Source organism: Colobus angolensis, unplaced genomic scaffold (assembly GCF_000951035.1).
Source record: "Colobus angolensis palliatus isolate OR3802 unplaced genomic scaffold, Cang.pa_1.0 Scaffold50, whole genome shotgun sequence".
In the NCBI taxonomy this organism is placed as follows: domain Eukaryota; kingdom Metazoa; phylum Chordata; class Mammalia; order Primates; family Cercopithecidae; genus Colobus; species Colobus angolensis.
The window spans coordinates 1,883,474-1,907,522 of NW_012118488.1; the positions used below are offsets into that span (position 1 = coordinate 1,883,474).

Here is a 24,049-nt window from a genome sequence, read left to right on the forward strand (position 1 = left end):
GAAATAAAATACCTGGAGTATACCATGCTTTTGATGTATCCTTCCAAAACCCTATAAAAAGAAACAGATTTGTTCAGCATCACCTGTTCTTCTATATTATAATGCTATTCCTTGTGGTCACTCCTTCCTTTCCTCAGTAGTTACAGTACTATTCAATCATTTGTCCTAGGATTTTGCCAAGGATCAGTGCCTGTAATATTACAGGATCTGCATATGTAATTTTGCCCAGAGCTGCCCTCTGGCTCCACACACATTTGCAGGTGTGTCTGCAAAGTCTCCCCCTCTGGAGTACAGTTTATGTGAACTTCAGGCCTGGTAACCATTTAAGGTGTGCTTTCTTACCAGCTCATCACCTATCCAGGGCTTCAGTTTCCACTTCACCTTTTTTTTTTTTTTTAATGGAGATGGGGTCTTGCTCCATCACCCAGGCTGGAGTGCAGTGGTGTGATCACTACTGACTGTAGCCTCGACCTCCCAGGTTCAAGTGATCCTCCCACCTCAGCCTTCCAAGTAACTGGGACTACAGGCATGTGCCACCATGTGCGGCTAATTTTTAAATTTTTTGTAGAGACGGGGTCTCCCTTTGTTGCCCAGGCTGGTCTCCAATTCCTGGCCTCAAGCAATTTTCCCACTTCGCCTTCCCGAAGTGTTGGAATTAAAGGCATGAGTCACTGCGTCCAGTGCCTTCACCTTTTCTTTACCTTTCCCCATTTAAGAATTGTTCTTCCAGGCCGGGCGCGGTGGCTCAAGCCTGTAATCCCAGCACTTTGGGAGGCCGAGACGGGTGGATCACAAGGTCAGGAGATCAAGACCATCCTGGCTAACATGGTGAAACCCCGTCTCTACTAAAAAATACAAAAAACTAGCCAGGCGAGGTGGCGGGCGCCTGTAGTCCCAGCTACTCGGGAGGCTGAGGCAGGAGGATGGCGTAAACCCAGGAGGCGGAGCTTGCAGTGAGCTGAGATCCGGCCACTGCACTCCAGCCCGGGCGACAGAGCAAGACTCCGTCTCAAAAAAAAAAAAAAAACAAAAACAAAAATTGGCCAGGCATGGTGGCATATGCCTGTAATCCCAACTACGCAGGAGACTGAGACAGGAGAATCGCTTGAACCTGGGAGGTGGAGGTTACAGTGAGCCAAGATCGCACCACTGCACTCCAGGCTGGGTAACAGAGACCAAACTCCAAAAAAAAAAAAAAAAAAAAAAAAGAATTGACCCATGTGCTGTATATGCTGCCTGGGGACAACAGCCTTTGTGGTGAAGGCTGAGCATAAAACACTCAAGATTTGGGATTGGAGCAGGTGTGTCCTCCTTGTCCGAAAAACTGACTAAGCGATACTTCCCTCCCAGTTTTGGCATCTGTCTACAGCAGGAGTGAACAGGAGGCTTGAGTTTGAGCTAGAGGATTAGCTGGGGAGCTCCCCTTGCCCACCATAGAGAAGTTCCAGTTTAGCTATGGAGAGCCAGCAGTGCCCATCAGAGAGGGCATAGCTGAGTTACAGAAGAGAGTCCTGGTATAGTCTTGGTTATTTTTGTGTTATCTCAGACTCTGTGGTAGCTGGAGGGGGCAGTCCAATGACAGCAGGACCAGCTGTCCTCACAGCCTCAGATGGCTGAGTCTGAGGAGAGGAGAAAGTAATCTACTGAAATAGATAGATGTAAGGCTGTCAACCCAGGGTGGGGAAGTCTGGGGAAAAGTCATTAACTTCCCTTGGAGAAGCAGCAACAAATAGAGGCAAAAAGAAAATCTGGCTAGGCGTGGTGGCTCATGCCTGTAATCCCAGCACTTTGGGAAGCCGAGGCAGGTGAATCACCTGAAGTCAGGAGTTCGAGACCAGCGTGGACAACATCATGAAACCCCATCTTTACTGAAAATACAAAAATTAGCTGGGCATGGTGGTGGCGCCTGTAATCCCAGCTACTCAGAAGGCTGAGGCAGGAGAATTGCTTGAATCTAGAAGGGGGAGGTTGCCATGAGCCGAGATCACACCACTGCACTCCAGCCTGGGCAACAAGAGCAAAAACTCCGTCTCAAAGAAAAGAAAGAAAATCTGAGGCAAGTGGGCTTGCGTTCTTTTTGGGCATCTTATACATTACTCCATCTCTTTTCTTCCAACAGATCCACAGACCAGCATGGCTGCCACTGCTGCTGTCAGTCCCAGTGACTACCTGCAGCCTGCTGCCTCCACCACACAGGCGAGTAGGCACTGGGCTCCGAGGGCTTGGGGCTGCAGCATCCTGGACAGACTCACCGAAAACACTTTCTCTTCACTGTCTCACTACAAATACCCTAGGTTATGAGACTGGGGAAGGTTCAGTTAGCCACATTTTCTTTACTGAGAAACCATGGCCATTTACCTAAGGTGCCACAGTTGGGCTGCCGGAAAAACAAGGATTAAACTCTATGTTCCTTCCACCAGACCTCACTAAAAAAGGAAAAGGAAAACAGAAGCTCTCTCATTGTCTTGAAAGCATAGCCCAATCTATAAAGTTACATGTTCTGAGTACTAAAAAGCCCTTTACTGAAGTATTTATTCCTCCTGTTGCCCCTCCATTTCTTTTTTCCTCCCTTCTTTCCTCAGTTGAGCAATCAGGGACCCCTCAATCCCTGGGGTGGGCTAACAAAACTCCATCTAAGAGCCAAACATGCTTCACTGTCCTTAGAAACAAGGCCAGTGGGGAGTAGGAAGTCAGCTCACATTGTTAGTTTACCCTGTCTGTGGGGTGCTGCCAGGGATTCCTTCCTGAGAAAGACACTGTCCACCTTTTCTCCCTCACTTAATGGAGAAACCAGTAGAGAAGGGGAGGGTGCTGGTAACATGCCTGCCACGGAGGTGGGGAAAAGTGGCGTGGAATACCGCCAGGAAGAGAGGATCATGGACAGAGGCGGCTGGGCAGCGGGCTTTCCTGTCTCACTCCTTTTCTCTGCTGTTTTTTTGCAGGACTCCCAGCCATCTCCCTTAGCCCTGCTTGCTGCAACATGTAGCAAAATTGGCCCTCCAGCAGTTGAAGCTGCTGTGACACCTCCTGCTCCCCCACAGCCCACACCGCGGAAACTTGTCCCTATCAAACCTGCCCCTCTCCCTCTCAGCCCCGGCAAGAATAGCTTTGGAATCTTGTCCTCCAAAGGAAATATACTTCAGATTCAGGGGTCACAACTGAGTGCCTCCTATCCTGGAGGGCAGCTGGTGTTCGCTATCCAGAATCCCACCATGATCAACAAAGGGACCCGATCAAATGCCAATATCCAGTACCAGGCAGTCCCTCAGATTCAGGCGAGCAGTTCCCAAACCATCCAAGTACAGCCCAATCTCACCAACCAGATCCAGATCATCCCTGGCACCAATCAAGCCATCATCACCCCCTCACCGTCCAGTCACAAGCCTGTCCCCATCAAGCCAGCCCCCATCCAGAAGTCAAGTACGACCACCACCCCCGTGCAGAGCGGGGCCAATGTGGTGAAGTTGACAGGTGGGGGCGGCAATGTGACGCTCACTCTGCCTGTCAACAACCTCATGAACGCCAGTGACACCGGGGCCCCCACTCAGCTTCTCACTGAAAGCCCCCCAACCCCACTGTCTAAAACTAACAAGAAAGCAAGGAAGAAGAGCCTTCCTGCCTCCCAGCCCCCTGTGGCTGTGGCTGAGCAGGTGGAGACAGTGCTGATCGAGACCACCGCGGACAACATCATCCAAGCAGGAAATAACCTGCTCATTGTTCAGAGCCCTGGTGGGGGCCAGCCAGCTGTGGTCCAGCAGGTCCAGGTGGTGCCCCCCAAGGCCGAGCAGCAGCAGGTGGTGCAGATCCCCCAGCAGGCTCTGCGGGTGGTGCAGGCGGCATCTGCCACCCTCCCCACTGTCCCCCAGAAGCCCTCCCAGAACTTTCAGATCCAGGCAGCTGAGCCGACACCTACTCAGGTACCACTCCCTGTACTGTCCTCCTCCTCCTCTGGTTACTACTTTTTGGCTTGCTCTGAAGATGATGCTGATCATCTCCCAGCTTAATCTGACTGTTGAGAGTCAGTATCTTTTGGGGTGGGCAGTAAGTGGCCGTTTCTACCTGACCAATGGGCTCTCTTTAGTTCATAGGGCCAAGTACTGCTTATCTTTAGGAATTAGATGAAACATAGGGATATTTTGACCCTTTTTCTTTATGGGTTTTTTTTCAGGGGATGGAAAGGGGACAGATACATTTTAATAACACTTATTTTTGATTATAGAATTACATACTCAAAACATTAACAAGAATGAAAACATTCCAGTCCATAGAATTTTATGTAAAGTAAGAAAATTAATGAGAAAAATGCTGATCATTATTAATGACAAGATAAAAACAGGAAGAGCAGCCTAGCTTTATAGCAGGAATATTTCGGCTAGATTCATCTGGAATGTTTGTTTGTTTTAGGGTGTTTTTTTTTTTGAGATAGAGTCTTACTCTGTTGTCCTGGCTGGAGTGCAGTGATGCGATCATTACAGTCTCAATCTCCTGGGCTCAAGCAATCCTCCCACCTCAGCCTGAGTAGCCAGGACTACAGGTGTATGCCACCATGCCAGGCTGAGCCACTGCTTCCTGCCAAACTGGGATGCTGAATTCAACAAGAATGTTCTTATTTTTGGCATTTATTAATGTGCTCTAATACTCTGGAATTTCTTTGGCTCTGTGAGGCAAGTTTTATTCTTTGTGCATGCCTACTAAGTGCTAGTAATTGTGCCCATGTTGCAGATGGAGAACCCAGAACTCAGATCATTTATGAAGTATCCAGGATCAAATAGGGCATAAATGACAGGAACCAGGAGTCAACTGAGATTTGTAACTTCAGACCCCACACTATTCCATCTTCCACCTTGACTCTCGTGTCTTATGTGTAGCAGGTGCTACCATTAAAATTGAGGAGTTTTATTTTTTAATATAAAAAAAGTTCCTGCCATTGAGGAATTTATGACCTCGTTGTCTATAAAGGGAGAACCGAATGACTGAGAGTGGGATTTCCCAGGTGGAGAAGACAGCCCTTGAATTTGAACTGTGGACACAGAAGTCACACAGGAATTCACCCTTCTGGCATATTTTATGTTGCCAAGTGATTTTTTTATAAGTCGTTTATCACAGTATCTGTGAATTCCCATGATCAGACCTACCTGACAGGTGAAGAACTGTGGCACCTGCTCAGGAGCACATCCTCGGCATTGCCTCCCTCCCTTCCATGAGGTTCCATATCTTGAGGTTGACGGGACAGGACTTAATCCCAGGTCTTCCCTAAGGAAATAATGATGCATATGCAGAAAGATTTAGCTACAGCATTATTTTTTCATGACTACACAGCTTTGTATCATCCCAACATGCTGATTATTATACAACTGATACCTTGTTAACTGTATATATATCTAGGCTTTTTCCAATCTTATAGCTAAATAAATCCCTAAAAGTGGGTCAAGGACACATACATTTTTTAAAAATTTCTATTCTATATTAGAGGTTTGCAGTCTGTGACCAACTTTCAAGCCAAATCTAGCCCAACCACCTGTTTTTGTAAATAAAGTTGAACTGGAGTGCAGACACGTCCATTTGTGTTGCCCTTGCACAACAGTAGTAGCAGAGTTAAGTAGCAGAAAAGCTACTTGTACCTTCCCTGCCCCAACCCTGGAATCAGCTATTTCTCCAAGGAGCCTGGGTTCCTTTTAGTGGAGCATGTGAGTTACAAGCTAAGGCCTGGGTGCTAGGTAAGCTCATTGCTACTGGGCATAGCTGGTCCTAGCCCTTCTCAACAGACCAGCTAGGAAGTATATATAAATAGACATACCAAAGCAATGCCTACATGGATAGATGTAGATAAACTTATATAAGGACACACACAAATATATACACATACACATATACACACATTTGAATCTATATTTCTCTGTCTGCATATATTGAAACCCATGAGTTTCCACCAATGTCTCTGATTCCCATCTAGCACCACAGCCTTCCGTCTAGCCTTCTCCCTTTCCATAACTCCCTTCTGTGACAGTGAGAGCCCTCACTCCTATTATCCTTAACATACTTCCTTTCTGGATAAGTCCTAGGTATGCAGCCAGTCTCCCACAGTCATTAGCTTTCCCATAGGGACACCTTCCTCAGCCTGCCACCGCCATTCCCTACTCACCATGGATACCCTCCTCCCCGCTACAAATGCCCTCCTTGTCCCACTCAGCCTCTAACATGCATATTTTTAAGGTTTTTGATACATATTCCCAAATTTCCTTCCAGCAAGGTTAGCCCACATCATATTTCCACACCTAATATATGAGTAAGTGCCTGTTTTTTGCTCTCTCACCAACAATGAGCATATTTTATTTTTCTGCAATCTGAATTGGAGAAAAGTTGTTTTTCATTAATATGTAGCTCTTTTTTTTTTCTTCTGATTACAAAGACCAGAATTTATTTATTTATTTATTTATTTATTTTATTTTATTTTATTTTTTGAGACAGCATCTTGCTCTGTCACCCAGGCTAAGTGCAGTAGAGGGATCATTGTTCACTATAACCTGGAACTTGTGGGCTGTAATATGTGGCTCTTAAAAACTAAAATGAACCTGTATCATTTGTTTGATGGTCATTCACAGTGCACTGCCTTCTAAATCTCCAATTCTGATTCTTGGCAATTACCTTTTTCCATGCTAAGTAAATTCAACGTTTGATTTCAAATCAATAGTCAACATTCGCCAGCATAGTATAGGATGCCAGCAGCCCTTTGTTGAGCATTAGCTGTGTATAAATGTAGGTTTGGGTGAATTGAAGAGACTTTTAGCTGTCAGGCGCCCCCAGTTCTCACTTGGGCAGGGACATTTGAAAGCCCCAGGAACCCAGTCTTTTCCGGTCACTGACTTTTCTTCCTCTGGCCCCTCCCAGGTCTACATCCGCACGCCTTCCGGTGAGGTGCAGACAGTCCTTGTCCAGGACAGCCCCCCAGCAACAGCTGCAGCCACCTCTAATACCACCTGTAGCAGCCCTGCATCCCGTGCTCCCCATCTCAGTGGGACCAGCAAAAAGCACTCAGCTGCAATTCTCCGAAAAGAGCGTCCCCTGCCAAAGATTGCCCCCGCCGGGAGCATCATCAGCCTGAATGCAGCCCAGTTGGCGGCAGCTGCCCAGGCAATGCAGACCATCAACATCAATGGTGTCCAGGTCCAGGGCGTGCCTGTCACCATCACCAACACAGGCGGTGAGGATGGCCCCTGTGGCCAGGGTGTTGGCAGTGGTACCTGCTCCTAGCAGGTGGAAACTATGGGCTGGCCCCGGGATTTCCAGTAACAATAGTGAGGATGCTGTCCATCATAGCTTAAGGGTGTGTCCACCTGTAGCTTCTCACCTAGTCCTTAACGATAGCACTCAGAGATAGTTTAAGGCACATATCCCCATCTGACAGCTGAAGACAGAGAAGACAGATGTACTCGGAAAACTTTCCAACTAACATCCAAACGCAAAAACAGCTTCTTGGAGGAGAAAGCTTTGAGTTAAGGTTGGAAGAAAAGGGAGCCCCTGGCAGTCGGAACAGTTTGTGCTGCACTTCAGTTCAGTGGTGAGATTTATGCTGTGAAACCAGCCTTGCAAATAACCAGAGGAAAAATTGGAGCAACCTAGCAAAAATGGCTCCTTATGTAGTGGGAGCTCTCTGAATTTCTCTTCATCCTTAATGATTTTTTTTTTTTTTTTTTGAGATGGAGTCTCGCTCCGTCACCCAGGCTGGAGTGCAGTGGCGCGATCTCTGCCTCAGCCTCCCGGGTAGCTGGGATTAGAGGCACCCACCACCATGCCCCACTAATTTTTGTATTCTTTTTTTTTTGAGACGGAGTCTGGCTCTGTCGCCCAGGCTGGAGTGCAGTGGCCGGATCTCAGCTCACTGCAAGCTCCACCTCCCAGGTTCACGCCATTCTCCTGCCTCAGCCTCCCGAGTAGCTGGGACTACAGGTGCCTGCCACCTCGCCCAGCTAGTTTTTTGTATTTTTTAGTAGAGACGGGGTTTCACCGTGTTAGCCAGGATGGTCTCGATCTCCTGACCTCGTGATCCACCCCTCTCGGCCTCCCAAAGTGCTGGGATTACAGGCTTGAGCCACCGTGCCCGGCCTAATTTTTGTATTCTTAGTAGAGACAGGGTTTCACCATCTTGGCCAGGCTGGTCTTGAACTCCTGACCTCGTGATCCATCCACCTCAGCATCCCAAAGTGCTGAGATTATAGGCGCGGGCCACCATACCCAGCCCATCCTTAATGAATTTTTAGCGCTTTAACACATTTGCTTTTCCCTCTTGAGGTGACCCCCAAGAGGATAAGGCATCCTAGAGCATCTAATTTTTCCCAAAGCCCATAGAACTGTGTCCTCTTTTGTGTGTGTGTGTCTTTTTGTTTTTTTGTTTTTTTTTTAAGACATGGCCTCAAGGCCTTGCTCTGTCATGCTGGCTGAAGTGCAGTGGCAAGATCATGGCTCAGTGCAGCCTCAGCCTCCTGGGCTCAAGCAGTCCTCCTACTTCTGCTTCCTGAGTAGCTGGGAATACAGGCATGTAGCACCATGCCCAGCCAATTTTTTAGTTTTTTGTACAGGTGGGGGTCTCCCTATGTTGCCCAGGCTGGTCTTGAACTCCTGGGCCCAAGCAATTGTCCTGCCTGCCAGAGTGCTGGGATTACAGGTATGAGCCACTGTACCTAGCCTGTGACCTCTGTCTTTTTAACAGAAATTTCTGGAGACTTTCCTAAAAGCAGAGTTGGTATCTCACAAGGGCCTAAGGTTGGAGGAGATTCAGGAAGAAATGTCTTAAGTCCCTTCCCAACTGAAATCATGTGGGCAATATTTTGAAGCAAATTCTGCCTACATAGTACAGTGGTTCAGGGCACTGACTTTGAAATGGGCTTCCTGAGTTCAGATCTGGGTTCTACCACTTACTAGCTGTGTGATCTTGCTATGTTATTGAGCCTCAGTTTCTTCATCTGTAAAGTGCTGATAGTACCTGTTTTATAGGGTCATGAAGATTAAATGAGTGAATACATACAAGGTCCCTAGAACGGTATCCACTATATAGCAGGCTCTCAAAAATAGCTGCTATGATTATCATCTTTGTCTTGCGCAGAAGGGCAGAAGGGTTGACTCGAGGTTTCAGGCTTCCTCGCCCTGAACTCTGCCCTCTTTGTCCCCACAGGGCAGCAGCAGCTGACAGTGCAGAATGTTTCTGGGAACAACCTGACCATCAGTGGGCTGAGCCCCACCCAGATCCAGCTGCAAATGGAACAAGCCCTGGCCGGAGAGACCCAGCCTGGGGAGAAGCGGCGCCGCATGGCCTGCACATGTCCCAACTGCAAGGATGGGGAGAAGAGGTAATTCAAGGAGAGGGGCCAAGCTACAAGGCTGGCCTGTGTTCCCCAAACCCCTCCTGAACAGTTGTCCAGAGCTGCAACTGGCACAGATCAGGCAGGGAGGAGCTGGCAGCTCTGTGCCACCTTGCCCCCTGCCTCCTTGTGTTCTCTGACCTGACCCCACATCCTCACTGCATCCTGTTCCTGCCCCGTCCTCTACCTTTTTTCTCTCCTCTTCCTATTCCGTCCACTCTACCCTCACCCCAATTCTCAGGTCTGGAGAGCAGGGCAAGAAGAAGCATGTGTGCCACATCCCTGACTGTGGCAAGACGTTCCGTAAGACATCCTTGCTGCGTGCCCACGTGCGCCTGCACACTGGCGAGCGGCCCTTTGTCTGCAACTGGTTCTTCTGTGGGAAGAGGTTCACACGGAGTGACGAGCTCCAGCGGCACGCTCGCACCCACACAGGTCAGCCCCCTGCCTTCGGGACCCTCCAACCACACAGGTCAACTTCCTGCCTGTCCCTCCACCCCCACTCTACCGGCTTTAGCAACATTGACACTCCTAGAACTGCCACACTGAGCAAGAGCTACAGACTGTCCAGAGACGATATAGGAAATTATTTTCAAGCCATTCCGTTATCACTGTTGTTTCCCCAAGTAATGGGAAAGGAATAGTTGTCATTGCATGACACAACCTGATGACTTTTGCCATGTCAGCATAGTTATTTAACAAACACTGACATGGTGTGCCAGGCACAGTACTAAGCACTTTACTGATTACCTCAGTTGATCCTGGTAAGGACTTTATGGGAGGATACTTTGTTTATGTTTATGCCTTTTTTTTTTTTTTTTTGAGATGGAGTTTCATTCTTTTGCCCAGGCTGGAGTGAAGTGATACGATCTTAGCTCACTGCAGCCTCCGCCCCCCGGGTTCAAGCAATTCTCCTGCCTCAGCTTCTCAAGTAGTTGGGACTACAGGCACCCACCACCATGCCCAGCTAATTTTTGTATTTTTAGTAGAGACGGGGTTTCACGATGTTGTCCAGGCTGGTCTCGAACCCCTGACCTCAGGTGATCCACCCACCTCAGCCTCCCAAAGTGCTAGGAATACAAACGTGAGCCATTGCGCCGGCCTGTTGATGCCCATTTTACTGAGGCATAGAGAGGTGGCCCAATCACACAGCTAGTGACTGGTGCAGCCAGGTTCAAACCCAGGCCCTGCCACAGCTTTTTTTTTTTTTTTTTTTGAGACAGGGTCTCACTCTGTCACCCAGGCTAGAGTGCAGTGGTACAATCTTGGCTCACTGCAGTCTTGAACTCCTGGGCTCAAGCAATTCTCCCACCTCAACCTCCTGAGTAGCTAGGACTACAGGCGTGCACCACCACACCTGGCTAATTTTAAAATTTTTGTAGAGACAGGGTCTTACTGTGTTGCCCAGGCTGGTCTCAAACTCCTGGGCTCAGTTGATCCTCCCTCTTCTACCTCCGAAAGTGAGATATCACAGCTATAGTTTTAGGTACTAGCAAATCTATGTAAAACTATTAAAAATATTGATCCAGGCCGGGCACAGTGGCTCACACCTGTAATCCCAGCACTTTGGGAGGCTGAGGCAGGTGATCACTTGAGCCCAGGAGTTTGAGATCAGCCAGGGCAATATAGCGAGAGCCCATCTCTTAAAAAAAAAAAAAAGTGGCCGGGCGCGGTGGCTCAAGCCTGTAATCCTAGCACTTTGGGAGGCCGAGATGGGCGGATCACGAGGTCAGGAGATCGAGACCATCCTGGCTAACACAGTGAAACCCCGTCTCTACTAAAAATACAAAAACTAGCCGGGCGAGGTGGCGGGCGCCTGTAGTCCCAGCTACTCAGGAGGCTGAGGCAGGAGAATGGCGTAAAGCCGGGAGGCGGAGCTTGCAGTGAGCTGAGATCCGGCCACTGCACTCCAGTCCGGGCGACAGAGCGAGACTCCGTCTCAAAAAAAAAAAAAAAAAAAAAAAGTTCATACATCTGCCGCGTAAAATTGTCCTGGGTATCCACAGTGGTCCACACACACACTTTGGCAAACACTGCTGTAGTGAATGCCTGCAGTGAGCAGACACCTGTCCTAGGGCTGGAGGGCTGAGGGAAGCGTGACCCCAGAGCTCCAGCTCCCGGCCATTGTGGTGAGACAGGTCCTACTCCCCAAAAGGCAGAGGAGCCAGCACTCCACAGGAAAGCAGTTGGGGTCAACATGGTTCCAACTGAGTGCTTAGGGCTGGCAGGGTCAGGGTGGAGCGGGATTTTCCTGTGATAGGGAGGATGCTGATCCAGGTTCAAAGTCAGAGACAAAAGAAGAAAGCAGGCGGACAACCCTGCACGGGAAGACTCTTAGGTGCAGGGGCTCCAGGGACAAGGAATGGGAACAAAATAGACTGGAGAGGTCAAATGGGGGGCAGAGAGAAATGAGAACTGATAAAGATTTAGATGAGTAGGGGCCAAGCGTGGTGGCTCAGGCCTATAATCCCAGCACTTTGGGAGGCCAAGGTGGGCGGATCACTTGAGGTCAGGAGTTCAAGACCAGCCTGGCCAAGATGGTGAAACCCTATCTCTACAAAAATACAAAAATTAGCTGGGTGCAGTGGCGGGCATCTGTAGTCCCAACTACTTGAGAGGCTGAGGCAGGAGAATTGCTTGACCTGGGAGGTGGAGGTTGCAGTGAACAGAGATTGTACCACTGCACGCCAGCCTGGCCAACAGAGTGAGACTCCATCTCAAAAAAAAAAAAAGATTTAGATGAGTGGGCACCAGGGAGCAAATGTGAGAGCAGGAGGTGGGCAGAATGTGGTGACCAAGGCTACGTCAGCTTATTTGGGTGCCCCTTACACGCACCCCACCTTTTTGGGCAGAGACAAGGTCTGTGCCCAGGATCTGTGGGTGATGGGCATCTCCTCTTCCCAGGGGACAAACGCTTCGAGTGCGCCCAGTGTCAGAAGCGCTTCATGAGGAGTGACCACCTCACCAAGCATTACAAGACCCACCTGGTCACGAAGAACTTGTAAGGCCAACTGCGGCGGGAGGCCCTGAAGATGCAATCCCCTGCCTGTGTCCTCCCTGGGCCCCTGGTGGAAAGGAGCCCTGTGGCTGCCTTGGGCCTGCCCTCAGCCCCACTCCTGTTTTGCAACTGTCCCCACAGGAAGGGGCTCTGCTCCCTGTCCTCCTTCTGAAGCCCCTTGGCTCCACCTTGGCCCTTCCCCTCACCACGAGCTCCCGGCCTGCCCAGACTGTGGACACTGGCCGTGCCCAATGAGACGTTCTAAACCAGGACGCGTGGGAACCCTTATTTCCAAAGGAAAAACATGCATTTCACTCCGTCGAGGAGCAAAGTGAGCCCCCACCCCCCACCCCAATCCCCGCTCCCAACACTGCCGGAGTCGCATCGTGCCATGCCCACTCTCCTGCACCTCCCTGGGCCTGCCAGCCACTGTGGATGCCCTGGGGCTTGGCACCCACCTCTGGAGAGACTCAGGGCCACTTCCACTCCATGTGCCCAGCCCCGCCACAACCTCTCCTCCAGCACATTCCAGCTCTGTTTAAAAAGTAAAGACACCCACCGACTCCTCCTGATCCCCCTCTTTTTCTATGGAGAACGTTGCCTTATACTCTCTACTTCAGATGATGAACACTGTGTACTGTGTGTGCTTTAAAGAAGTTTTATTTAATTGCTCCCTTCTTCCTTTCCTTGTTATTCACCTCCCCGATGCCTGCTTTCAGTTGAGGGTTGGGGGCAATGATGAGCATATGAATTTTTTTCTCACTCTAGCAATTCCCTTTTCTAAATGACACAGCATTTAAACTCAAATCTGGATTCAGATAACAGCACCTGCCCATCCTGCACCTCCTCCCTCTCCCTTCACCTCACCCCTGCCCGGCCCAAGCTCTACTTGTGTACAGTGTATATTGTATAATAGACAATTGTGTCTACTACATGTTTAAAAACATATTGCTTGTTATTTTTGAGGCTTTTAAATTAAACAAAAATCCAACCTTATTTTTAGTTGTAACTGCTTGAGGTATGTTTTATGAATTAAGTGACAGATTTGTTATCCTTTATTAACGTACTTTGTTGGTCAGCGCTGGGCTGACAAAAATTTTTTCTTGCTAATAAATTTAGTTGCCTGAGGCAAAATCTTCAACTTGGCAGTTCGGCTTCCTTTGTCTTTTCCCTTGGAGAGCTCAGAGAGGGGACTCCAGAGGAGGGAGCTGTGGTCTCTCAGAGCGATCCACACTGGGATCAAGGTAGGACCTTACCCTCCTGACCGTCAGCAAACCCAGGCCGCATGCCCGGAAGGGGCCGCAGCCACATGTACCTCACGACACTGGCACGAGCCCCCAGAGCACCTCCAAGGACCAGGGCCCAATGCAGGTGTTCCTGCTTTTTTCTTCTGTAAGCCAGTTTTGCCTGTACACAAATCAGATACAAAGAGCCAAGTCACAGCAGTGACCTCAGCCAGCAAGTTAACTCCTCCACCCACCTCCCCAACCCCTGGAGGAAGGCCACCTCAGAGCTCATTAGCAAGAGGCTCAGAGAGGAGAGCCAATGGGGCCTTGGCTCAGTCCCCTCCAGAAGGCTACAGTCTGGCAAAAATGCATTTCCCCAAGGGCCAAGGTCCCTTCCCAAAGTGAAGGGCTAGGCAGGTTCCTGGGAGGGCTTGGCAGCTAGAGAGGCCTGGAGCCCAGCTCTACCCAAGAGAGGACTCTGGCCACAGATTCTGGTTCCTTCTATATCCCCTGCCCAGTAACCCAGAGAGGACGACAAGTTGATTGTGCCTTTTGGTTTTAGCAGATGCTGCAAATCTGAAATTTTGGTGGGGATCTGTTTTGCTTTGTTTTGCAGAGCTAATAGGAACTCAGGGGTTGCGATGTTGTGCAGATTAAGATTGGAGCTAGCTCAGTACATGTGTTTAAGCCCCACAGGGCCCTGAAGAGCATCCGGCCTGAAGAGACAGGCAAGTCCGCCTCAAGCATGTACAGGACAGCATGTGCTTTCACTCACCCTCGAAGGACACAGCTGGGATTACTGTTCTGTTCAGGAGTGGTGAGGCTCGTTCTGAGCTATCCATTCCCCTGCTCTGCTCCCTTTGTCACCAGCCACCTGTGTCTGCCAGCAAACAGCTTTTCCTTAGAGCCAGTCAACCCTCAAATGGCTGAAAAGTAAAAAGCCCACGGATCTCAGATGGATCCAGGTTCTCTGCCCTTCACCTCTTCTTTGTTAACAAGCAGGGGGCCTTTCCTATCCCTGCTGAAGCCGTTTGGGCAATACTAGACCACCAGCGGAATCTACCTTGACACAGAAGCGTCTTCCTCAGCCCCTCAGCCCTGCATCTCATCACTGCACTGGCAGCAGGGGGACATGAGGTGTATTTATTCCTCATGGGTGGACTGGATGACTAGAAAACTGCCTTGCTGTGTTCTGAATAAGGGGATTGGTGGAGAGAAGGGGAATATTAACAAAGTGACCTCTTTCTGCCACATGTTTCCCTTGGCTTTGCTCTCAGGCACAAAGAATGATCCTTTCCTGGGAGCTGATTCCAAGCCATATGCTTTATGCTTCCAGTACAGAAACTGACCAGACTTCCCAGCATCATTTGGAAATGAAGATGACAGCCCCCAGCTGGGCAGGACAAGCATATCCCGTGTAGGATTTGCCTTCTCCAGTGAGATGGGGGTTCAAAAGTTATGTCTGATCATCTCTGCCTCCCTTGGGATGGCTGAGTTAAGGGCGAGAGAACGTATTCTGCCTAGCTGAGTGATGGCACGAGGAAAGCACAGAAAGACTTGTGGGCAAATTAACCCTCCTCAGGCTTTAACCTATCCATTATTTGAGAGTTGCAAGGGAACTGTTGAAGGTGTGATGTAGTCTAAGCTCACTCTGGGCAAGAGGCTCCCACAGACACCTGATCCTGATGGGCCCTTGATAAAAATCTGGGTGCAGCTCAAGGGTGGGGGTCCCGCATGTGTGGTTCCTTCTCTGTCCTCCACCGTCCCCAGCGTCATGTCCACCAAAGCCTATCCCTCATGCCCCTCCTGTCTGTCGAGCTGAGACTTGACATGGCGCTCATTATCCCAGACACCAGAATTCCATGCCTGGAATGGGGACTGGGCAGGATTTCCCTCCCAAAGGCAAATTCAGGCATTATATATACTTCATTTTTTTTTTCCTTTAACCAGACCAGCAAATGGGTCATCCTTGCCCTTCCTTCAAACCACCCAGTCCATTTTTACAATCATCTTTCTGGCCGGGCACGGTGGCTCATGCCTGTAATCCCAGCACTTTGGGAGGCCGAGGCAGGTGGATCACTTGAGGTCAGGAGTTCAAAACCAGCCTGGCCAACATAGCAAAACCCTGTCTCTACTAAAAAATATAATAATTAGCCGGGCGTGGTGGCGCATGCCTGTAGTCCCGGCTACTTGGGAGGCTGAGGCAGGCAGGAGAATTGCTTGAACCCAGGAGGCAGAGGTTGCAGTGAGCCGAGATCGTGCCACTGCACTCCAGCCTGGGTGACAGAGCAAGACTCTGTCTCAAAAAAAAAAGAAAGAAAGAAAGAAAGAAAGAAAAAATAATAATCTTTCCAGTGCCCTTGTGAGGCCCCATGCTTGTCTGAGGACAGTGCTGAAGTTACAGCCCACCACACATGACATATTTTGAGGAAGACCAGATGGAGCAAGAGAAGGGTTCAGACCTAGCCCCAAGCCCAGGGTGGGTGTGTAGGAGCCCTAAGCAAATGGATGCAAGCTGTCCTGGTCTGAGTGCAGAGAATGGGGTGTTCGGGTTCTCCATTTGAGAACCAATGCCCAAACCTGAGACCCCTTTAAGGTTGCCCCTTAAAGTTGCCACACCCAGAAACGGGGCAAAGAAGTTAAGCTGTTGGTTATTTCAATTCTGAATAAAAATGAAGGCATCTGCTCTGCCTCCTAGGACCTGGTCTGATCTTGGCTCCTTCATCACTAGAACCTTCCTGAGCAGTGGTCTGGGACCCCTCGCCTTCCTCCCTCCACCTGTGTTTCAGAGCCCTCCTAGTCAGCATGGGCTTCACCTCAATCCCCACGGCTATTCTCTCTTCTTCCTGGGCTTCACCTCAAGCCCTGCTGCTATTCTGTCTTCTTCCTGGGGTTCACCTCAAGCCCTACTGCTATTCAACCCCCCTCTTCCTCTTCAGCTTCAAAATAGACTCCCGCATGTACCTTAATTAAACACAGGCCCACTGCAACCCCAGTGCCTCAGGGACCAGGAGGGAAACTGTTTTCAACCATAAGGAAAACAAAGCAAGTACTGTGGTCAATGTCAGTGACCCTCTGCTTAGGGCAAATGTTGGAGTGTGTGACTGCAAAACTGGGACATCCACCCCCCACTACAGGGGGTGTCCCTACTCTGCTTCGGCCAGTTGGTGCTGTGTGAGAATGCCAACTCTTGTGATTTTTGTAAGAGAAGCCAGAAATGTGGAGTTTGGGGTGGAATCTGATCTTCCAATGTTGGCTCGATTGTTTAAAAATACAGCAGGACCAGTTTCAGCCCTCGAGCTACCAGTTTTTGACTTCTGCATCATCCATCCCCTCTTCCCTGGCCAGTGACATCCTCTCTACCCCAACCACCTCCTACCTCTCAGTCTTCCCTTCCCCAAATTATAGGATCACAATGGCCAAAACATTTTTTGTTTGTTTGTTTTGAGACAGGGTCTTGCTCTGTTGCCCAGGCTGGAGTGTGATGGCGCGATCTCAGCCCACTGCAACCTCTGCCTCCCAGGTTCATGCAATTTTCCTGTTTCCAGCCTCCCAAGTAGCTGGGATTACAGGCGTCCACCACCATGCCCAGCTTTTTTTTTTTTTTTTTTTTTTTTTTTTTAATAGAGACAAGGTTTCACCATGTTCACCAGGCTGGTTTCAAACTCCTGACCTCAAGTGATCTGCCCGCCTCGGCCTCCCAAAGTGCTAGGATTATAGGCATGAGGCACCATGCCCAGCCTCATTTTTTGTATTTTTAGTAGAGACGACGTTTCACTATGTTGGCCAGGCTGCTCTTGAACTCCTGACCTCAGGTGACGCGCCTGCCTCGGCCTCCCGAAGTGCTGGGATTACAGGCGTGAGCCACTGCACCCAGCTCCCTAAACAGTTTAACCTACTGCCCAAGAGATTATCAAAGTGGAAGGAGGCAACTGTCCAAAGCAAGTGGGACAGCCCCTAGGGGTTAGACCACTGGCCTCAGGGTCCAAAGGCTCAAGTGCCTGTTGCTTCTGCTGCTTTCCCTGCCTGTAAGGGGTGAACAGGGTTCTCAGTTCCTCTCCTGCACCAGGCCCCCAACACACTGACCTTTCCTAGAGGACCTTAGAACAGCACTGACCCCTCCAGTGGGCAGGCAAACAGCTTTTCATGGTGGCAGTGTCAGCAAGAATGTGTTGCCCAGTAGTGAAAGAACAGGCCGCAGACCCCCAGGAGAAGTAGTGGAGCATCCATTGTGTCATCAGCCTTGGCTTTTCAGGTGACACTTGTGACAGCTCTGCAGGCTGCAGTTGCGTGATGTACACCCCTGAGTTTGGGGTCAGCTCTACCTTAGGTCCACTGCTGTCCTGCAGTACAGTAAGAAGGCCCGGTCCCCAGTCATTCATCTTGACATTGTCTCAGTCTCTTCCTAATTTCCAGTCCTAGAAGAACTCGGCCATGATGTCGACTGGACACAGACTCCTCTGCAGAGTCAGAGGGGGCTAGATCCACCCCCTACAGCAATGCCCACACCAGGGTCCCATGAGGCGTGTGTCTTCTACACTGTCCTCCCACAGGCAGGTGGTCTTACTCAGCACAGCAGGGCCACCCACCCCATGCCAGGGAGCTTTTAGGGAGACAGGCCCAAAGTTTAATAGAACTGTGATAACGGAGTCCTCGGGGGACACCCTGGGCTCCCCAGCTCATGGTGAGAAAGTGGGCTGTGGTCACGCACATAGATACAACTTCTTAGCAGCATCGTCCTTTACCCCAGGCAAACGGGAATATGGCAGAAGTTTCCTAGTGCACACTGCCCTAAGGAAAACTCACCCTGCCCAAGACCAACCCTATCTCTTGTCCTGTCTCCAAAACCAAGCTGCCACATCATTTCCAAAGTGAGCAGACCCATTTCCCCATACCACACCTATTCTTCAGTTGGGGAGACCTGGACAAAGCAGCCGAAAGACTGAGAACTGTTACAGATGGGAGACTAAGGGGACAGGACTGCTAAATGCAAGGTTGGGTCCTGGAACAGAAAAAGGACATGAGTGGGAGAAAAAGGGGTGAAAAAAAAGCCCATAGTTTGCTTTTTTATTTTTTATTTTTTTGGTAGAGTTGGAGTCTCCCTATGTTGCCCAGGCTGGTCTCAAACTCTTGGGCTCAAGGATCTGCTCACCTAGGCCTCCCAAAGTTTTGGGATGACAGGCATGAGCCACCATGCCCGGCCTCTGTAATTTAATTAATAGTAGGGTGCCAATGTTAATTTCTTGATGTAGACAATTGTGCTATGGTAGTAAGATCTTAATATTTGGGGAAGGTAGGTGAAGGGTGTATGGGAAATCTTTGAACTACATTTGTAACTTTTTCGTAAGCCTAAAATTACTTTAACAAATAGAATGGAATGGAATGGAATGCTATATGGAATGGAATAGTGTGGAATGGAATGGAGTGGAAAGGAATAGAATAACAAATAGAATGGAATGGAAGACCTGGAATAGAGAAGTAAAAAATGAAGCAAATGGAACAAGATCACCCAAGCAGCATCAGAATCAGAGTGGACAGCACATACTATGGTGACTAGGACCCTGAGATTCTGGAGATTATGAGAGGTGTGGGCACCTGCTAGGCAGAGTTTGCCAGCTATGGCCCCACCTCCATTCTGCCCCTTGCCACTTGCACCATCTCAGGTCCCCAGACCCATCAGGGGCTCATGGCTGATAGAACACAGATGCCGAGGAACCTAACTCAGGATGAGATGCTGCCTTGGGACAGAGAACACTTGTAATTCAACCAAGGTCTTTGGGCTGGGGTGAGTCACTGAAGGAACTGCGGTAATCTCAGGACAGGTGGCAATTGGGTTTCCTAGGTGAAGGGGTCCTCACGGAGTAGAAGAGGCAGGAAGTGAGCTTGGGAGGATGGAATAATGAACAGGGCTGTGGGTAAAAAAAGGAGGCAAACCATGGTGGACCATGGTAGTGACTCAGGGCCTGGAGAAGAGGGTCAAATACCTGCTCATAGGAACCCTGGGCAAAAGAAAATGAGAACTGACCACAGGGCAAGCCAAATGCAGGGACCAAGCAGGGTTTCTCAAAGGAAACTAGGAAGCTGCTAGGCCATGTCCTTTGGGCCTGCCTGAAAACCCACCACCAGGCCTCCTCACACTTACTGCCTGTGGCCCACACCATAATTACCAAGGCAGGTAGTCTGGGGACTGAAACTGATTTAACTCACTTGGCCTTTGAAGCTCAACATCCTTCCAGTCAACAAACACACTCGTGGACGGGGACAGCGGCTTATGCCTATAATCCCAGCACTTTGGGAGGCTGAGGCAGGAGGACTGCTTGAGCCCAGGGGTTTGAGACCAGGGGCAACATAGTGAGTCCCCTCTACAAAAATAAAAAAATTAGCCAGGCATGGTGGTGTGTGCCTACAGTCCCAGCTACTTAGGAGGCTGAGATGGGAGGGTCTCTTGAGCCCAGGAGGTCAACGCTACAGTGAGCTATGAGTGTGCCACTGCATTCCAGCCTGGGAAACAGAGTAAGACCCTGTCTCAAAAAAAAAAAAAAGAAAAGAAAAAAGAAAGGAAAAAACAAAAACAAAAAACAAAAAACAAAAACACACACTCAGCCCTGCTCCCACCAGGTGCAAAAAAGTTCCACACCCCACTCACCATACCTAACACCCATCATACTGAAAAGCTTAACAAAAGTGGTTTATGCATAAACATTACAGATTAGCATTTTTTGAGCACACCTTGTGGGCTAGGATTGTGAGAAGGAGCCAGAGAAAGTTAAGAGATGTGGTCCCTCTCGTCAAGGAGCTCCCATTCTAACAGGGAATGCCAGCCACACACAATGGATTTGGGAAGCCATCTATAAGCACGTGCAAGGATCGTGTAGGGGGTTAGCCACAAGCACCACGGGCAGGACACTGGTAAGGTTCAGCCTCCTCTGATCTTGCCCCAAGCCTCTGAGGACTCACCTCCTTTGGGCCTCTGATAAATCTACTCAGGGCTCAGGCATCTGCTGGCAGAGCATCAAGCACACACCCTTCTGTAAGTCCTGGTGTTGCTACCCTTGGGGCCCCAAGCTGAGTTCACCCCAAGGCTGGGCCCAAGAATTCCTGAGCTTCAGGCTCTCCAGCACACCCCTTGCTCTGCTATCAGCCTTCTTCCTCTCACCTCTTAGAAAGCTGGACACTGGCCAGGCAGGTGGCACACACCTGTAATCTCAGCACGTTGGGAGGCTGAGGCAGGCGGATCACCTGAGGTCAGGAGTTTGAGACCAGCCTGGCCAACATGGTGAAACCCCGTCTCTACTAAAAATACAAAAATTATCCAAGTGTGGTGGTGCGTGCCTGTAATCCCAGCTACTCGGGAGGCTGGGACAGAAGAACTGCTTGAACCCAGGAGGTGGAGGTTGCAGTGAGCTGAGATCGTGCCACTGCACTCCAGCCTAGGTGACAAGAAAAAAACTCCATCTCAAAAAATAAAAAAATAAAAAATTGTAAAAAGCTGGACGCTATATTTCACCAGCATCATTACCACTCCTCCTTGACTCTCCCTTTCCCTACCACCCTCCCTAACTCTCCCAGGCCCTCTTCCCTTCTCAGACATTCTCATCCTCCCTCACAGCTCTAAGTGCCACCTCGAGGCTCATGCTACCTAAACCAGTATCATCAGCCCTGATCTCCCCACTAAGCTCCAGACTCCATTATCCAACCTGGCCAAATGTGGGTGTCCCATCAACCCTCACACTCAAAATGTTGCTAAGGAATTCACCTTTCCCCCAAACCTCCTCCTCCAACATGCCCCACTTCAATGAACAGCACCACCCGTGTCACCTAAAGTCAGCCCTGGTGAGTGGATCCCTCCTTTTCACAAGCCCTACCCCATACTGATGCGTCAGGATCCTGCCCCCACCTTCCACTTAGACAACACCGCAGCTTCTCCCAACCTATCCCTGCCACCAGCCTGACCCTCCCTTGCTCATCACCCACTTGGTCACCAGAGCCAGGTTCCAAAACACAAATCCAATCACTAAAGTAAAACTGAAATACCTAATTTAGTTAGATAATTAGAAAAAAAGGTGGTTTAAGAAAGTAAACATTGGCCAGGCGCGGTGGCTCAAGCCTGTAATCCCAGCACAAAAATTATCCAAGTGGGAGGCCAAGATGGGCGGATCACGAGGTCAGGAGATCGAGACCATCCTGGCTAACATGGTGAAACCCCATCTCTACTAAAAAAATACAAAAAACTAGCCGGGCGAGGTGGCAGGCGCCTGTAGTCCCAGCTACTCAGGAGGCTGAGGCAGGAGAATGGCGTAAACCTGGGAGGCGGAGCTTGCAGCCTGGGCGACAGAGCAAGACTCCGTCTCAAAAAAAAAAAAAAAAAAAAAAAAGTAAACATGGCTGGACTGGGCATGGTGGCTCATGCCTATAATCCCAGCACTTTGGGAGGCCAAGGAGGGTGGATCACTTGAGGCCAGGAGTTCGAAACCAGCCTGGCCAACATGGTGAAACTCTGTCTCTACTAAAAATACAAAAAATTAGCCAGGCGTGGTAGCGGGCACCTGTAATTCCAGCTACTCAGGAGGCTGAGAAAGGAGAATTGCTTGAACCTGGGAGGCGGAGGTTGCAGTGAGCCCAGATTGCACCACTGCACTCCAGCCTGGACAACACAGTGATACTCCATCTCAAAAAAAAGAAAAGCATTAGAAGAAAACAGGCAAGGCACAGTCCCCAAACCCACATGCAGACTTTTTTTTTCTTTTGAGACTGAGTCTTGCTGTGTTGCCCATGCTGGAATGCAGTGGCACGATCTCAGCTCACTGCAACCTCTGCCTCCCGGGTTCAAGCCATTCTTGTGCCTCAGCCTCCTGAGTAGCTGAGATTACAGGTGCCTGCCACCACGCCTGGCTAATTTTTGTACTTTTAGTGCAGACAGGGTTTCACCATGTTGGCCAGGCTGGTCTCAAACTCCTGACCTCAAGTGGTCCACCTGCCTCGGCCTCCCAAATTGCTGGGGTTACAGGCATGAGCCACCACACCCAGCCATGCAGACTTTTTTGTTTCATCCTGAGAAACCAGTGTGCCTCTCTGTACAATAAAAATGTTGCTATGTATTTTCTATTCATTTAAGACTTTCTCAAGAGAAGACTGGAACAGTAAAATAATTCCTTTCTCCCACTCAGAAAGTCCCTGCTGGTGGTTGCATCAGTAGCAAAAGCAGCTAGTAGGCTTGTTTCCCTTCTGGTTGTGCGCTGCGGGGCTGCTTTGTGATCCAGAAACCAAATCCAACGAAGTAGAAAAGCGTAACACAAGTCTACTTATTATCTTCAAGACAAAGGGAAAAATACAAAAAGGCAATCAACTGCACACTTCTTTGCTAACGGCCAGGGGAAGGAGACACTGTCAGAATCTAGCACTTTTTTTCTCCCCATCTGGTCTTTAAAAAGCAGGAACTAGACACTGGTTCACAGGCTGAAAAATACCACAGGATAAAATATCAGAATCATTGTGTCTAAAAGCCTGGCCCTCAGCACCTGCATGATGACGCTTCAGCAAGGAGCACGTAGCCCTGCCTGCTTGTTCAGCTTGTTTACTCGTCACCTTTGCTCCAGCAGTATTACATGTCTCTAGGTTCCCCCGAGTGCACCATGCCTTTACTCACAGTGTTCCCTCTTGCTGGGACGTCTGTTCCATTGTCCCATCTAGCAAAAACTTACTCATTAAGACATCAAATGTCCACTCCCTTTACAAAGCCTTTCCTGACTGTTTGATCCTCTTCTTTTTGCTCCTCTTTACTGTACAGAAACATCTGTTAAAATATCTCCGGAGGCTGAGGCAGGAGAATCGCTTGAACCCAGGAGGCAGAGGTTGCAGTAAGCCAAGATCGTGGCACTGCACTCCAGCCTGGGTGACAGGGTGAGACTCTGTCTCAAAAAAAAAAAAAAAAAAAATCCGCAACAACTCTTAAGCTCACAAATCTGCCTCCCCCTATAGGCTACAAGCCCAGGTTGTTATCTTCATCTTAATATTCTCAGACTTGGTTCAGTGCACGGTCCAAAGGAAGTCTTTAGCAAATGTCTACTGAATTAATACATAAATATACATCTACCTCCACTACAATGAGCTGTTGGCTTTTAAGTACATGGATGAGCTTAGTCTTGGTGTCCTAAAATCCAGGTCCAGGGTAGCGGCAGCCCAGGAGTACTAAAAGAGTGTGAAGAAAAACCCCATGGCCGGGCACGGTGGCTCATGTCTGTAATCCCAGCACTTTGGGAGGCCAAGGTGGGTGGATCACTTGAGGTCAGGAGTTCCACACCAGCCTGGCCAACATGGCGAAACCCCATCTCTACTACTAAAATTACAAAAAATCAGCCAGGTGTGGTGGCACACGCCTGTAATCCCAGCTACTTGGGAGACTGAGGCAGGAGAATGGCTTGAACCCGGGAGGCAGAGGTTGCAATGAGCCGAGATCACACCACTGCACT

At 49.4% G+C, this 24,049-nt stretch overlaps 1 protein-coding gene and 1 long non-coding RNA gene across 3 annotated transcripts in view; one reads left to right on the forward strand and one right to left on the reverse strand.

Moving 5' to 3' along the window:
• Positions 1 to 13,495, forward strand: part of SP2 (Sp2 transcription factor) — a 32,618-nt gene extending 19,123 nt beyond the window's left edge. For both annotated transcript variants that reach the window (XM_011959848.1, XM_011959849.1), the window contains exons 2-7: positions 2,120 to 2,196; positions 2,943 to 3,917; positions 6,889 to 7,201; positions 9,170 to 9,344; positions 9,598 to 9,791; positions 12,261 to 13,495. In XM_011959848.1, coding sequence (XP_011815238.1) covers positions 2,120 to 2,196; positions 2,943 to 3,917; positions 6,889 to 7,201; positions 9,170 to 9,344; positions 9,598 to 9,791; positions 12,261 to 12,361 — 1,835 coding nt within the window. In that variant the 3' untranslated portion in view covers positions 12,362 to 13,495. The remainder of the gene's footprint in view (positions 1 to 2,119; positions 2,197 to 2,942; positions 3,918 to 6,888; positions 7,202 to 9,169; positions 9,345 to 9,597; positions 9,792 to 12,260) is intronic.
• The window catches only part of LOC105524557, a 42,634-nt gene that overhangs the window by 16,496 nt on the left and 2,089 nt on the right, over positions 1 to 24,049 (reverse strand). Inside the window, exon 2 of the long non-coding RNA XR_001003782.1 lies at positions 5,136 to 5,253. This is a non-coding gene — a long non-coding RNA (uncharacterized LOC105524557). The remainder of the gene's footprint in view (positions 1 to 5,135; positions 5,254 to 24,049) is intronic.